Genomic DNA, 17,862 nt, shown 5'->3' with positions numbered 1-17,862 from the left:
CTGTTTGTTCTCTCTGAAGTGCCATGGACATACTGACAAACTGACTGTAAAGCAGTCCTGTCTGTTCTCTCTGAAGTGCCATGGACATACTGACAAACTGACTGTAAAGCAGTCCTGTTTGTTCTCTGAAGTGCCATGGACATACTGACAAACTGACTGTAAAGCAGTCCTGTTTGTTCTCTGAAGTGCCATGGACATACTGACAAACTGACTGTAAAGCAGTCCTGTTTGTTCTCTCTGAAGTGCCATGGACATACTGACAAACTGACCGTAAAGCAGTCCTGTTTGTTCTCTGAAGTGCCATGGACATACTGACAAACTGACTGTAAAGCAGTCCTGTCTGTTCTCTCTGAAGTGCCATGGACATACTGACAAACTGACTGTAAAGCAGTCCTGTTTGTTCTCTGAAGTGCCATGGACATACTGACAAACTGACTGTAAAGCAGTCCTGTTTGTTCTCTCTGAAGTGCCATGGACATACTGACAAACTGACTGTAAAGCAGTCCTGTCTGTTCTCTCTGAAGTGCCATGGACATACTGACAAACTGACTGTAAAGCAGTCCTGTCTGTTCTCTCTGAAGTGCCATGGACATACTGACAAACTGACTGTAAAGCAGCGCCGCACAGAGCGTCCAGTGACTCCTCAATTTGAGGAAGGGGGAATGCATCCTTTCATGTTTTACTATTCAGGTGGCGGTAGTCTACACACATTCGGAGGCTGCCATCTTTCTTCCTCGCCAGCACGATGGGGGAGGCATAGGGGCTATTACTTTCCCGAATTACCTGTGTCTCCAGTAACTGGTTGATGTGGGCCTTTACTGCGTCATATTCGGAGGGGGGAAGACGTCTGTATCTCTGCCGGACTGGAATGTCATCTAACAAAGGCATGTCATGAGAGATAAGGTTAGTACAGCCTAAATCTCCATCATGTGCAGAAAACACTGATGAATATTTCTGCAGTAAGGCCCTCACCTCTGCTTGGTCCTGTTCTGGAAGTACTGATAAATCAACAGCGTCTATATTTTCCTGTACAGAGTTGGTAACCATTTGGGAGGACAGGGTAGTGTTATGACCTGGGTCATGTGACTGTGTGGTTAACTGTATAGACCAAATCACCGTGACGTCACCATGTAAACAAATTTACTTCCGGGTACCACTTGGGGAAGGCGCAGGTTTAAATGTGCGTGTTGTCAAATAAATGCTGTCAAACCTTCTCGCTGTTTTCGGCCGACTACTTTCAATTTAAATGGTTAAACGGTTGGTAAACATGCTTGTCCGACGTATCTAGCCTTTCTTCTGTGTTTGTTTTATGTAGTGTTAGCTAGCTAATAACGTTTGTTTGTCTGTCAAACTCGCTGTTTTTTTGCAGACTCGTTAACGTTACAGACAGAGCTACTGACGCCAAGTTAATTTAATTTAGCTTCAAGTCTACTCTGGTCTGGTCCAACGGGTAAATTAGCTAGTCTGGTCTCCACTAACGTTAGTGAAAGTGTTGTTATGAATGATATTAAACAACAACACAACACGGACGAACCATTTTTGTCTTCTTTGTCTGTTTTTGTCTTCAACACGTCAGTTTGTGCCATCCACCGCCATTATAATGTGTGGACCTCAGGGGTACCCGGAAGTAAATGTAAACATCCCCGCTGATTTGGTCTATTCTTTTCCTCCCTGTGTGTGTGACAGTCTTGAGTGTGGTGATGAGCTGCAGGTGTGTGCTGCCTGGGCTGTCAGGAGGGCTGGCTGCTGATTGGCTGCTGCAGCAGATATATTCCACCTGAGGCCTTCTGTCTGCCCTTCTGCTCTTCACAATCCCAAAGACACAGCTGATGAACACCAACAACTGGGACTGTTGCTGTCTCTGTGAATTCTGTGATGGGAAACTTAGTGTGTTGTTAAATTAATATGGGTAATATTGTAGCCCTCCTGTGAACATTGGTAAACAAATCTTTACTCATGCTGTAGCAGTCCCGTAGGAGGGAGAAACCCCTTTGCTTTATACTTTAATTCTTGTTTTTGTTGTAGGAGGTAGGTAAGATTATTGTATTTCATTTATCCCCTTTTGTTTGGTTAGAAAAGTGAGGATCGGGTTTAGTATGGTTTTGTTTATTGTTTTGGGTATTGCTCTACTCTGAAGAAAAAATAAATAAAACTGCTACACTGAGAACTACAGATCCTGTGCCAGCTGTCTGTCTTTGGGAATGGGAAGAGTGGGGGCACCATCATGTCATGTCTTGGCTTCCCTTGTGCCACAGGCATAACAGTAGCCATGACCCCACCCTGGGTCTCAATGATACCTTTAGGCAAGCTCACCATATGGGCTTGGCTGAGAGTACCCACCATAGTGCGTGGATAGAGTATCACATCAGAACATCCTACATTTACCACAGGAATATAGGCAGTCCCATGGAGAACTGTAACCACAGCAGGGGAAGCTAGTAGGCCTGCAGGAAGACCCCACTGAGGGGGCTCAAAAAGTGCAATAGTATCAGAACCAAAATGGTGTTGGGAACAGGTACTAGGTACCAACTTCATGGTGCCGCCAGGGATACGAGACACCCTACCTCCCCGGTTATACCAGCGAAACCCACAGTTCCCTGAATTTCAGCTTGGTGGCAGTGTTGAAGTGCCACATGGCCGGGGCTTGAGAGATGGGGGCAGTTTCAAAAAAACTAAAACCATGTTCACTAAACAGTTCCTTTAATGACATTCATCCCCAAGACACCAGGGATTCCCAGCTTTGGGTTTTTACTAGTGTCTTTCACTACTAACACCCCCCGCTTCAGGATTGCCTTGCCGAGCACCTCAACATCAAGTTCAAAATAATCACTATAAGGTATTTCCAGACCATTAGCGGCAGTTAGCTGTAACCAGTGGCAAGCATGGAGTTTGTCACGGCCCCAGGGTTCAAAGTATTGATGAAAAAAACTCTCTGTAATGGTTGTCACCATGGAACCAGTGTCTACAAGACAGGGAACTGTCACCCCACCCATCTTAACATTCACATGGGGACAGGAACTCACTATGGACTCAGGATTAGAATACACAATCTTAATGGATTCAGCATGTCCCCCTTCTGAGCTGTGACTCTGCAGCTCAGAGGGGGCTAGTTTCCCGACTGCTGGTCAAAGGAGTGGGGCATATAGGCTTGGGACTGTGAGGTGGATGGCAGTACACCTCCTACAAATAACCGGGCCACTATGGCTAAACTGAGGTCTTGGTTGGGGGTGCTGAAGGCGAGCTAAGCCTTGGGTGAGCTGGTTAAGCTGCTCCTGCTGTTTTTTAAGGATATATTTTAGCTCTGCTAACTCCTGAGAGTTGTTACCTGACCTCGCAGGATGAACTCCCTGGACCCCATATTGAAGCCCACTCACAGATGGCACTGAATGGCTTCTTCCTCGTCCACCCCCTGGAATTCCCTCCCGCTCCCATCTGATGGCTTCACCGCGGACATCTAGAAGGGTTGCAGTTGGCCGGCTGCGCACTAGCTGCTTCAACTCCCTGCGGAGAGCACAGTCATTAACATATTCCATGAATTGGTCCCTTAACAAAACATCAGCATTAGGCATGGCATTGGGGGCACTTCTTGTGACCTTTTCCATTAGTGACATCAATACATGTGAAAACTCCTGCAATGTTTCACCTTCTAGCTGTTTTCTGGAGAAAAAGTTCTCCTGAAGGGCAATGTAGGACTGAGAACAACCGTATAAATCCTGAAGAACTGCTATAATTTTCGCAGGATCCTCCCTCTCGTCTCTGGGCCTATATTTGATTTCTTGCCTCACCTTCTAGGTGATCATACAGAAAAAATGCTTGGCCCAGGGGGGTTAAATGCCGAGCGCGCATACATGCCTGTGCTTCTTCTATCCACTCCATGATGCCTATACCATGGTTACCTCTAAAAACTGGGCATTTTTGTTCCTTTGGAATATAGACAAAACGTTCAGTCACCATGTTTACTGAGGGAGGCCTTGACACACTGCCAGTCCCATCTGAGCCAGATTGTCCATTTCCAGGGCTAGAGGTTGCGCTGCTTGCTGCTTGTTCCCGCCTAAGAGGCTCATTGGCATCCTTCACCTGCCCCAACTCGTCCCTGAGCCTCTGAAGTTCGTCCTCCATGGCTGCAATATAAAACAGAGTCAGTCACACTGGAACGAGGGGTGATGTGGGCAGGACTTCCTGGTTTTGCAGCCGTTGCTCCACGTGGTGGCCCGCTTCAGCCCACTGCTGTTTTGCCTTTAAACACAATATCCTACAGTGCCTATACAGGGAGAAAACAAACAAACCCAACTGATGACAGAAAGACTTGAAACCACGTCGTGTTTTACAATCCTGCCGACTATACGCCAGAATGTGACCAAGCCATAACCAGGCCTACAAAGAGGCTTTAGCAACACCAACTACGCCACCTGGGGAATTGCACCCCAGGAAGTAACCTTCAGTAAAAACACCTTTGTTACATGAAATGCACACAGTTCCACATGTAAGGAGACACAGACGTGGTTTCAAGCTTACAAGAATATAGGTTTATTTACGTAAAGTGATTGGTGTGGGGGGAAGGAGGCTGCAGACAGAGCATGGCACCAGGAACCAAAAGAAAGCAGACTGAGCAGCTCTGAGCTCAGCCTTAAATACTATGCCCATGATGAGGGGGAATGGGACCCAGGTGTGTGTGTTAGCTCCTGATTGGACAATTGGCCTCCCTACACATGCGAGAGGGGAGTGTCACCTGCTACAGGCCAGGCTCTACCTGTTACACACGGACATACTGACAAACTGATTGTAAAGCAGTCCTGTCTGTTCTCTGAAGTGCCACAGACATACTGACAAACTGACTGTAAACCAGTCCTGTCTGTTCTCTGAAGTGCCACAGACATACTGACACACTGACTGTAATGGTGCCACGGACATACTGACAAACTGAATGTAATGCAGTCGTGTCTGTTCTCTGAAGTGCCACAGACATACTGACAAACTGAATGTAATGCAGTCGTGTCTGTTCTCTGAAGTGCCACGGACATACTGACAAACTGACTGTGAAGCAGTCCTGTCTGTTCTCTGAAGTGCCACGGACATACTGACAAACTGCTTTCATTATTCAGACGTCCGCCCCACTGTCACACGTGTCATTGCACACGTGTGATTTGTGATGATGTAATGCTTGTCGCTCCATATGAAGATCTCGGCAGTGATTCCTCCTCGCCCTCCCTGCCACTGCAGCTCCTCTTCTCACAGATTTGTAATAAGCACTGACAGCGTGACTCTCATTAAAGGTGAAGTGGGAAAGGTTATTAGTTATTGATTTATTTGACAAAGATGGATAAAAACCTCATTAATAAATCAAGAGCGACTGTGGACACAAATAGATCTTTGTAAATGCTCTGATGTTAAAGGTGAAAGCAAAAATGTGCTAAAATTACCATCAGCCATTATGCAATTAAATATAGCCTGATGGCAAGTATTATAGCATGATTATTATTTAATTTACTTGTGATGTCATGGATGGGGGTTGAGCCGGGCACCATGCAGCGGAAAATCCATTTGCATGAATAATACTGAATGTAAAAAATGGGATGCTTTATCTTTTCATGAAGTCCACTAATGAGGTGAATCAGGTATCCCTTGATTTCCCTCATTTGTACACCAATCACAAAGGAGGAGATGTAGCCTAGAGAAGCAAAAGAGAGAAGGATTTAAAAAATTTGAGATAATTTTGGCATCCTGCCGAGTCACATGTCTGACACACGGTAATGAGGCACTTCACACATCCTTAGCTTTCCAGCTGGGCCGCAGCTATTGACTGATCAGGCTGTGAGTGTCTGGCCCTCCCGTCATTACTGTATCCTCCTTCATGCTAAAGAAAAGAAAAGAAAAGGCTTACCTTAAGCTTACCTTTTTTGATGTTACACTGCTCTTAGACATTTCTTGTAGTTTTTGATGTTACACTGCTCTTAGACATTTCTTGTAGTTTTTGATGTTACACTGCTCTTAGACATTTCTTGTAGTTTTTGATGTTACACTGCTCTTAGACATTTCTTGTAGTTTAAAAAAAAAAAATTATGTTACGGTGCTCTTAGACATTTGTAGTCATTGCTGCATAATTTATGAGTTCATATACTGTAGGTCAAGGCTGATATTTCAGATTAACCTGGGTGAAAGTCTGCCTGGAAGAGACAACCATTTGACTGATCATCTTCTGTGGCTACACTCGAAGAGCTTACCTTTATGCATTTTACAACTTGCTAACTCAAAATGCAAATAGCTTTTCCATCAGTATTTGCAAAAACTGAATTTAAACAAACCTGAAAAAGGGGGGAGTTCCTCCAACTGTTCTTAGAACTATGAAAAAGTTCCTCTGGTCTGAATTGTTATAGCTGTATGTGTTTCCTCTGGTGTTTCCCCCTGTTCCTCTCCTGTCTCTAGAGCTCCACCCAGCTCTGTGTTGTCTGTTTGATTTCCTTGATTTCTTGGTGGTTTTTGTATGTTTTTATGTTAATAAATCTTGGGTATTTTAAAAGGTCCTCCTTCATATTTATGGTCCACAATGTTATATGATCGCTAATAAATGGTGAATAAATCATTATTTAATGTCTTATAAATATGATTGAATGTTAAGTAACAGATAATTGATTACTAAAGAGCAAAACTTTTTCCCTTGAGCAATAGCCTATAAAAATTTGATTGGTGATTATTATTATTTTTTATATTTTTTATTTTTCATTTTTTATATGCAATAAAGACACACAAGAACAAAAACAAAAACAAAGACACACAAGCTCAGTCACAGGAAAGGAAAAGAAAGAAAAAGCATACACATATCAACATTACAACATCATAGTGAGGTACTACCACGATATATAGAATCCAGTGTGAGGAGTCAACGAGAGATCAGTTGGGTGAGTTACCCGTTGCCCCTAACCTCGTCCAAGTAGGCCATAAATGGGTCCCAGATGGTAGAAAACTTCCTAAGTGAATTAGTCCTCAGGAACCTGAGTCTCTCCATACGTATAACTGAAACCATGTCTGACAGCCATAGCTGAAAAGAAGGTGGGGAGGGGGACTTCCACTCCCTTAGGATGAGTCTCTTGGCTACGGTCGTCCCCTGCGTCAGAGACTGCTGCACAGCAGTAGGAAGGAGCAGAGAAGATTCAGAGCAGCCGAAGATGGCAAGTTCCGCCTCCGGCTGAAGGGTTACTTTATAGGCCTTGGAGTACCAATCAAATATTTTGGACCAAAATGTAGATAATAAAGGGCAAAACCAAAAGGCATGGGACAATGTACCCTCTAACACTTGACACCTATCACAAAGTGGTGAGACCGAGGGGTAGATCTTGTGCAACTTAGACTTTGAATAATGAAGACGGTGAGTGACTTTAAATTGGATCAGCTGGTGTCTGCTGTTGATTGAGCAGAGTTGGACCACAGATAGACTCCTGTCCCATATAATTTCTGATAAATCAACACCAAGTTCCTCCTGCCACGCCTCTCATATCCTCTCAGTGGGGGCTCTGGTGCAGCCATTAAATACACACACAAATCTAGAAATAAGATGCCTGGAGTCAGGGGGGCTTAACAAAACATCAGAAAAGGCATGTTCATTTGGGATTACTTCAAAGTCATGAATCTTGGATCGAACATGAGCTCTAACTTGTAGGTATGTAAGCCAATGTGTGTTGGGCAAATCAAATTTCCTCCTCGGAATATCAAAGGACGCAAAATGGCCGTCTATGTATAGGTCTCTGAAGGAAACCAGCCCCTTCTCACTCCAGGCATGGCAGTTTCTGTCTGACCGTGAGGACAAAAAACTGTGATTAAAACAAATTGGCGTATGAACAGAGACATGAGGTATATTCATAACTCTCCGAACCTGGCCTAGGATTCTGACTGAGTTTTTTACAACAAAGCTTAAATTTGCTAGAGCCCCAGGCCTTTCTAGCTTAGAAAACAACAAGGCTGACAAGGAAGAATCTGCAGCAGCGCTGGCCTCCAATCTCTGCCTGGTTGGTGATTATTAAACCCATGTCTATTGTACAGGGTCTAATAGGGCCTATGTAGGGCCTATGGAGTCAGATTTTGTTGGGGGACCCTTGGGTGTGAGGTGGTGAAGATGTGTGGCTCCATTCTCCATCGCTTTTCTATTCAATTTCAATGAAGATGCAGAGCTAAGTGCACAGAGGATCAGAACAAACTGGACACTTTCTCTGAGATGCCATCAAACCCAACACATACTTAAGGAGTGTAAAATGGCTACTACTGCACCCTAGAGACAGATGTGTGTGTGACAGAGAAAGACAGAGCGAGAGGGACAATTATTGAGGTAGAGAGAGGGAGGGAGAGAGAAAGATGCTTTGTGCAATGAAGGGATCTGGGTGCTGAATACACAGCAACCCAGACGCTTGATTAACTCACACACACACACACACACACACACACACACACACACACACACACACACACGCGCGCGCACACACGCAAAACACACACACACACACACACACACACACACACACACACACACGCACGCACGCAAAACACACACACACACACACACACACACACACACACACACACACACACACACACACACACACACACACACACATGGGGCACAGCCATACAAGTGGAACAGATGTTGATTGTTATGTGCAATTTTATTTTATTAATTTGCAATGGGTGCTCTGGCAATTATGCAAGTGAATAAAATGAACAGCAGTGATCTCGATCTCTCTCTGTATTTATCTCTCCCTCTCAATTAAATCTCGCTGAGATTGAATACAGAGAGAGAGAGAGAGAGAGAGAGAGAGAGAGAGAGAGAGAGAGAGAGAGAGAGAGAGAGAGAGAGAGAGAGAGAGAGAGAGAGAGGGAGGGAGGGAGTGAGGGAGGGGTGGTGCTGAAAGAACAGCTCCTCTCCTCTCGGCTGGCTCATAAAGTCATCAGAGAGCTTGCCCGGGTCGGCAGAGCAGCGCACAGCCATGAGCCAGCCGAGCTCCCCGTCCTCCAGAACCGCGCAGAAACTTCGGGAGTCCCCTGCACGATGAAGCGGCAAAACGTGCGGACCCTCGCCCTCATCATCTGCACCTTCACCTACCTGATCGTGGGCGCGGCTATCTTCGACGTGCTGGAGTCCAAAAATGAGACGACCCACCGCAAAGAGCTGGACGACCTGCGCAGAGAGCTGCTCAACACCTACAATCTGACGGCGGACAACTTCGACGAACTGGAGCGCGTCGTGCTGCAGCTCAAGCCGCACAAAGCCGGCGTGCAGTGGAAGTTCGCCGGGTCCTTTTACTTCGCCATCACTGTGATCACCACCATAGGTAAGAAACAGAGAGAGAGGCATGCCCTGCGAGGCTTTGAAGTCTTGTTCTTTTATGCATAAAAAGTTAATGATGGTAATGTCATGTCTGTGTTAAATCTGAGCCTTATATGAAGAGCTACTGTGTAGTAGCCTAGTTCTAAAAAGATACCATCCAAATAACGTTACCATATCAACTCTATAGGAATATAGGCTACCAAAGAAATAGGCTGCCTACCATAAAGTATCACAGTCTCGATAAACTCACTATTATAGGCTACTGTAGAGATATCAGTAGGTTACAAACAAATTATATAACATGCATAAGTTGAGTGCAACAGGCACGCGCGCACGCACACACACACACACACACACACACACACACACACACACACACACACACACACACACACACACACACACACACACACCATATAATGCAATAAGGTCACTGCAGCTCACTATTGAGCACCACAGGCACATAAGTGTATGTGGCGCTTAGAACGCCCTATAAAAATAGTGATTTTTTTTCATCAGAGCATGCACGATTTATCAACAATCAGCAATCAGTCCAGGAATGGGTCTGGGCTGGAGTCTTGCCCCAAAACTCATTAATGCTAATCAATCATCCTTATCTTGGCTTTTGGAAGGCAGTCAGCAGTCATCTAAAAGTTATATTTGTGTGGAATAAGCCTTTATACTGCGTGTGATTCCTTTTGATTTGAGAGAACAGTGTGAGGTGTTGATGGCAGCTTGTCTGCAACATAAACAGAAGAGAGCACCTTTTAAATTCAACACAGCGAATAATTAATAGTATCACAAACAACAGGTTGTCATTGCAATCCTGGAGCCTTTCTTAAAGTGCAGCATTGAAAAAAGGGCCCATCTCAGAGTCAAACCTCACACGTAGTCTGACGAGCCTCTCCACATCTGTACCTCTGACGAGCCTCTCCGCATCTGTACCTCTGACGAGCCTCTCCACATCTGTGCCTCTGACGAGCCTCTCCACATCTGTACCTCTGACAAGCCTCTCCACATCTGTACCTCTGACCAGCCTCTCCACATCTGTATCCTCTGACAAGCCTCTCCACATCTGTACCTCTGACGAGCCTCTCCACATCTGTACCTCTGACGAGCCTCTCCACATCTGTACCTCTGACGAGCCTCTCCACATCTGTACCTCTGACCAGCCTCTCCACATCTGTACCTCTGACGAGCCTCTCCACATCTGTACCTCTGACGAGCCTCTCCACATCTGTACCTCTGACGAGCCTCTCCACATCTGTACCTCTGACAAGCCTCTCCGCATCTGTACCTCTGACCAGCCTCTCCACATCTGTACCTCTGACGAGCCTCTCCACATCTGTACCTCTGACGAGCCTCTCCACATCTGTATCCTCTGACGAGCCTCTCCGCATCTGTACCTCTGACGAGCCTCTCCACATCTGTACCTCTGACGAGCCTCTCCACATCTGTACCTCTGACGAGCCTCTCCACATCTGTACCTCTGACCAGCCTCTCCACATCTGTATCCTCTGACGAGCCTCTCCACATCTGTATCCTCTGACAAGCCTCTCCACATCTGTATCCTCTGACGAGCCTCTCCACATCTGTACCTCTGACGAGCCTCTCTGCATCTGTACCTCTGACGAGCCTCTCCACATCTGTATCCTCTGACGAGCCTCTCCACATCTGTACCTCTGACGAGCCTCTCCACATCTGTACCTCTGACAAGCCTCTCCACATCTGTACCTCTGACCAGCCTCTCCACATCTGTACCTCTGACCAGCCTCTCCACATCTGTACCTCTGACAAGCCTCTCCACATCTGTATCCTCTGACAAGCCTCTCCACATCTGTACCTCTGACGAGCCTCTCCACATCTGTGCCTCTCCTGCATATAACCCAAAGAACAACATCAGAGGGGATGCTTCAGAGAACTACACAGGCATTTGTCATTCTGTTTTGCTCTTCTGCACCACAAGGCTTCTAGCCCCTTCACTTTGTTACACAGCCTTAAAACTCAGCCTACTTGCTCTGGTAATTGGATCGCAACTTTAGTTTAATCTGTGCCTTGCATATATATACCTCTGCTCCCAACTGTAATTATCCCCATCATATGTTTAATTTAGTCTTGCATTTCAAATATTATAAAATGAAAGCAAACAGAAAAGGATGAGAGGAATGCTTTATTTGCCATCTTATAATTGAAGTGAGGCTGTTTTTAATCTGCCTGCTGAATTAAATCGAGCATACCTCTGGGAGTTCAAACTAATGAAACAAGTTTCATCTTAAACTTAAAGGAACCGTTCACCCAGAAATGAAAATGCTGTCATCATCTACTCCCCCTCATGCCAGTGGAAACACATGTGAAGTTTGTCCATATAACACACAGGGAGGTTTGATTTGATTTGATTATGGACAAAAAAGACAACAAAATCCAAGGGATAAACATGTAAAAGTGCAGACACTTATATCCAACATGGTCCCTGGTCTTAAAAAACAGGACATACAGTAACACATTACATCAAATAAACAATACAGATCAATCAAGAATAAAAAGAAACAAAACAGGTATGTGTCATGAACTGGATATGGGACTGAGTTTACGGGGTGGGAGAAAATGTTTCCTTTCAGATTGAACACTCACAGTTGGACAATGTCATATTTTATGTAACTTGTTTGATGATTGTTTGTTTTGGGTTTTGTCCCGTCTGCAGATATACTTTTGAACTAATGTCTGAAAACGAAACAATAAAAAATTATATATATATATATATATATATATATAAAAAAAAAGAATAAAAAGAAACAAGAGATACAATCAACACAAGTTCAAAAACATTTCAATGAAAGGCTCAGCATGTTACTCTAGCTTACTCAGCAGGAATTTTTTCAGAAGGTTCTTAAAACCGTTCAGCGAATTTGCAGACTTAATTTCGTTAGGTATCTTGTACCACTACTCCACCCCCGTACAGAGGAATGTACTTCTCCCGACCCAGACAATTCTATCATTTTTAAACAGTTACATTTCTGTATAAATCATTACAATTTGCTCCCGTGAGGTGGGGATGCGTTTGGCGGTGGGGGTGCAAAACTCGGCATAACACTGGAGCGCAAATTGACACTTGCGCGAGGCGGACTGCTATCGTCCCTGCAGGGAAGGCATGCAGGGGCGCACAAACAGGTGTGGAAGTGCAAAAAGCGGATAGCGCCTGTACCAAGATAGGGCTCAATGTGTTTTCTCTCGTTATGCAACCTCCCTGTGTGTTACATGGCAAACTTCACCTGTGTTTCAACTGGCATGAGGGGGAGTAGATGATGACAGCATTTTCGTGAATTGTCCCTTTAAGTTCCTAAGTCGAAGCCCCCTTTTCTTCTAGCCATTTACACCTCTGTCCTTATCACCACCTCCCACCTGAGCCTCCCTGCTGTCTTTAGTGACTGGGGCAGTTGTCAGTTGTGACCTGACTTGTTGTAACACTATCACATGCGGACCACTAATTGGACGCTAACCCGAACCCGGGTGTCTGTAACCGCATTCTGTAATTGTGCGCCCAGAGGCTGCTAGCAACACAGTGATTGGCGTTTCACTCCCCCATTAAGTATTAATGACAACACCGGACCCTCTGTGTTCCATCAGCCTCCTGGCACACACTGTTAACACTCTACTGTACCTTACACAATATCACACACTGATAACACTCTGTGTACTGTAATGTACACACTATATCACACACTGTTAACACTCTGTGTACTGTACTGTACTGTACTGTACTGTACTGTACACACTATATCACACACTGATAACACTCTGTGTACTGTACTGTACACACTATATCACACACTGATAACACTCTGTGTACTGTACTGTACACACTATATCACACACTGATAACACTCTGTGTCCTGTACTGTACTGTACTGTACACACTATATCACACACTGTTAACACTCTGTGTCCTGTACTGTACTGTACTGTACACACTATATCACACACTGTTAACACTCTGTGTCCTGTACTGTACTGTACTGTACACACTATATCACACACTGATAACACTCTGTGTACTGTACTGTACACACTATATCACACACTGTTAACACTCTGTGTCCTGTACTGTACTGTACTGTACACACTATATCACACACTGATAACACTCTGTGTACTGTACTGTACACACTATATCACACACTGTTAACACTCTGTGTCCTGTACTGTACTGTACACACTATATCACACACTGATAACACTCTGTGTACTGTACTGTACTGTACTGTACACACTATATCACACACTGATAACACTCTGTGTCCTGTACTGTACACACTATATCACACACTGATAACACTCTGTGTCCTGTACTGTACACACTATATCACACACTGATAACACTCTGTGTACTGTACTGTACTGTACTGTACACACTATATCACACACTGATAACACTCTGTGTACTGTACTGTACACACTATATCACACACTGATAACACTCTGTGTCCTGTACTGTACTGTACTGTACACACTATATCACACACTGATAACACTCTGTGTACTGTACTGTACACACTATATCACACACTGATAACACTCTGTGTCCTGTACTGTACTGTACTGTACACACTATATCACACACTGATAACACTCTGTGTACTGTACTGTACACACTATATCACACACTGATAACACTCTGTGTCCTGTACTGTACTGTACTGTACACACTATATCACACTGATAACACTCTGTGTACTGTACTGTACACACTATATCACACACTGTTAACACTCTGTGTCCTGTACTGTACTGTACTGTACTGTACTGTACTGTACACACTATATCACACACTGTTAACACTCTGTGTACTGTACTGTACTGTACTGTACTGTACTGTACACACTATATCACACACTGTTAACACTCTGTGTACTGTACTGTACTGTACTGTACTCACTATATCACACACTGTTAACACTCTTGTGTACTGTACTGTACACACTATATCACACACTGTTAACACTGTGTACTGTACTGTACACACTATATCACACAGCCATGAGCCACTGTGCACTCTGCATACTGAGACATCAGACACAGAGCTGGACAGTTGTTCTTGTATTGTAGTGTTGTCTACACACAGAGCTGGACAGTTGTTCTTGTATTGTAGTGTTGTCTACACACAGAGCTGGACAGTTGTTCTTGTATTGTAGTGTTGTCCACACACAGAGCTGGACAGTTGTTCTTGTATTGTAGTGTTGTCCACACACAGAGCTGGACAGTTGTTCTTGTATTGTAGTCAGTAGCGGAGCGTACGCCGGGGCAGAGGGTGCGGCCGCCACGGGCCCACTCGTCAGGGGGGCCCATTAAATTTTTTTTTTTTTTTTTTTTGCAGGCCAGGCCACCTGGCTGGCAACCTGTGTTTTTATTTTTCTTCTTCAGAACAAGCTTGTCTGTAAAGTGGCTTCACTGTAGTCTTTCTTGGACATAATATTACTTGGCTCAATGAGTGACAAATTGTGTTTTTGGATATAGGGGCTATCAGCTATTTTACAGTTGTGACTTAAAATGACTTTATTTAATAAAGTCAGTGGTGTGAGTCTGAGAGGAATTCAATCAATAGACAATAACATTGGTGTGTTTAAAATGAGATATTCCACTAAATATGGCTAAAACCGATTCAAACATGCAAAAAAGGAACATTTTTCTTCGCGGCCTGGCAGGCCCGGTTCTACGGGGGTGCAAAAGCATGCATTGCACCCTTATTTGTCTGCATGCTCAGTTGAAAAGTAAAAAAAAAAAAAAAAAAATTATAAATGCTACAGCTGCACACTTACTGTTTAAACTTGAATTATAGTTGTTGTTTTTCTTTGTTCTTTGATGTGATTTTATGGCTTTTTGGCACCTATATGTAACCTTTTAAGGTTGAGATAATTGTATTATCATTATATGGTCCAAATATTTCAGTAAAGCACTTGAAACACTTGAAATATTCTTGCTTGGGTGGTATCATTCTACTTGAAATGATGGTCAAATGCATTATTTTTAGTAAAATAACAGGTCAAATTCGGCCGGGCATCTGGACCCCTTCCTATCTAGGATGCACCCCTAGTCATCTTGTTCTGGAACCGGCCCTGCGGCCTGGCCTGGCCTTCAAAAAAAAAAAAAAAAAATTTTTTTTTTTTTTTTTTTGATGGGGCCCCCCTAAGAGCTTTGCCCCCTCTGGGCTGATAGGGTCGCTCCGCCCCTGATTGTAGTGTTGTCCACACACAGAGCTGGACAGTTGTTCTTGTATTGTAGTGTTGTCCACACACAGAGCTGGACAGTTGTTCTTGTATTGTAGTGTTGTACACACACAGAGCTGGACAGTTGTTCTTGTATTGTAGTGTTGTCCACACACAGAGCTGGACAGTTGTTCTTGTATTGTAGTGTTGTACACACACAGAGCTGGACAGTTGTTCTTGTAGTGTAGTGTTGTCTACACACAGAGCTGGACAGTTGTTCTTGTATTGTAGTGTTGTACACACACAGAGCTGGACAGTTGTTCTGGTATTGTAGTGTTGTCCACACACAGAGCTGGACAGTTGTTCTTGTATTGTAGTGTTGTCCACACACAGAGCTGGACAGTTGTTCTTGTATTGTAGTGTTGTACACACACAGAGCTGGACAGTTGTTCTTGTAGTGTAGTGTTGTCTACACACAGAGCTGGACAGTTGTTCTTGTATTGTAGTGTTGTCCACACACAGAGCTGGACAGTTGTTCTTGTATTGTAGTGTTGTCCACACACAGAGCTGGACAGTTGTTCTTGTATTGTAGTGTTGTACACACACAGAGCTGGACAGTTGTTCTTGTAGTGTAGTGTTGTCCACACACAGAGCTGGACAGTTGTTCTTGTATTGTAGTGTTGTCCACACACAGAGCTGGACAGTTGTTCTTGTATTGTAGTGTTGTCTACACACAGAGCTGGACAGTTGTTCTTGTATTGTAGTGTTGTCTACACACAGAGCTGGACAGTTGTTCTTGTATTGTAGTGTTGTACACACACAGAGCTGGACAGTTGTTCTGGTATTGTAGTGTTGTCCACACACAGAGCTGGACAGGTGTTCTTGTATTGTAGTGTTGTCCACACACAGAGCTGGACAGTTGTTCTTGTATTGTAGTGTTGTCCACACACATAGCTGGACAGTTGTTCTTGTATTGTAGTGTTGTCCACACACATAGCTGGACAGTTGTTCTTGTATTGTAGTGTTGTCCACACACAGAGCTGGACAGTTGTTCTTGTATTGTAGTGTTGTACACACACAGAGCTGGACAGTTGTTCTTGTATTGTAGTGTTGTCCACACACAGAGCTGGACAGTTGTTCTTGTATTGTAGTGTTGTCCACACACAGAGCTGGACAGTTGTTCTTGTATTGTAGTGTTGTACACACACAGAGCTGGACAGTTGTTCTTGTAGTGTAGTGTTGTCTACACACAGAGCTGGACAGTTGTTCTTGTATTGTAGTGTTGTCCACACACAGAGCTGGACAGTTGTTCTTGTATTGTAGTGTTGTCCACACACAGAGCTGGACAGTTGTTCTTGTATTGTAGTGTTGTCCACACACAGAGCTGGACAGTTGTTCTTGTATTGTAGTGTTGTCCACACACAGAGCTGGACAGTTGTTCTTGTATTGTAGTGTTGTACACACACAGAGCTGGACAGTTGTTCTTGTATTGTAGTGTTGTCCACACACAGAGCTGGACAGTTGTTCTTGTATTGTAGTGTTGTCCACACACAGAGCTGGACAGTTGTTCTGGTATTGTAGTGTTGTCCACACACAGAGCTGGACAGGTGTTCTTGTATTGTAGTGTTGTCCACACACAGAGCTGGACAGTTGTTCTTGTATTGTAGTGTTGTCCACACACAGAGCTGGACAGGTGTTCTTGTATTGTAGTGTTGTCCACACACAGAGCTGGACAGTTGTTCTTGTATTGTAGTGTTGTACACACACAGAGCTGGACAGGTGTTCTTGTATTGTAGTGTTGTCCACACACAGAGCTGGACAGTTGTTCTTGTATTGTAGTGTTGTACACACACAGAGCTGGACAGTTGTTCTTGTATTGTAGTGTTGTCCACACACAGAGCTGGACAGTTGTTCTTGTATTGTAGTGTTGTCCACACACAGAGCTGGACAGTTGTTCTTGTATTGTAGTGTTGTCCACACACAGAGCTGGACAGTTGTTCTTGTATTGTAGTGTTGTCCACACACATAGCTGGACAGTTGTTCTTGTATTGTAGTGTTGTACACACACAGAGCTGGACAGTTGTTCTTGTATTGTAGTGTTGTCTACACACAGAGCTGGACAGTTGTTCTTGTATTGTAGTGTTGTCCACACACAGAGCTGGACAGTTGTTCTTGTATTGTAGTGTTGTCTACACACAGAGCTGGACAGTTGTTCTTGTATTATAGTGTTGTCCACACACAGAGCTGGACAGTTGTTCTTGTATTGTAGTGTTGTCTACACACAGAGCTGGACAGTTGTTCTTGTATTGTAGTGTTGTACACACACAGAGCTGGACAGTTGTTCTTGTA

General features: G+C 44.2%; 1 protein-coding gene across 1 annotated transcript in view; it reads left to right on the top strand.

Moving 5' to 3' along the window:
- Positions 1-9,034: 9,034 nt before the first annotated feature.
- The window catches only part of kcnk3a (potassium channel, subfamily K, member 3a), a gene marked incomplete at both ends in the record, with an annotated part of 58,401 nt that continues 49,573 nt past the window's right edge, over positions 9,035-17,862 (top strand). Inside the window, one exon of the mRNA XM_083642497.1 lies at positions 9,035-9,317. Within this exon, the coding sequence (XP_083498623.1) occupies positions 9,035-9,317 (283 nt within the window). The remainder of the gene's footprint in view (positions 9,318-17,862) is intronic.

The sequence above is a fragment of the Poromitra crassiceps genome (genome assembly GCF_964638095.1).
Source record: "Poromitra crassiceps genome assembly, chromosome: 9".
NCBI lineage: Eukaryota > Metazoa > Chordata > Actinopteri > Beryciformes > Melamphaidae > Poromitra > Poromitra crassiceps.
Note: the sequence above shows the minus strand (reverse complement) of the source record. Positions and strands in the feature narration are given on the sequence as shown.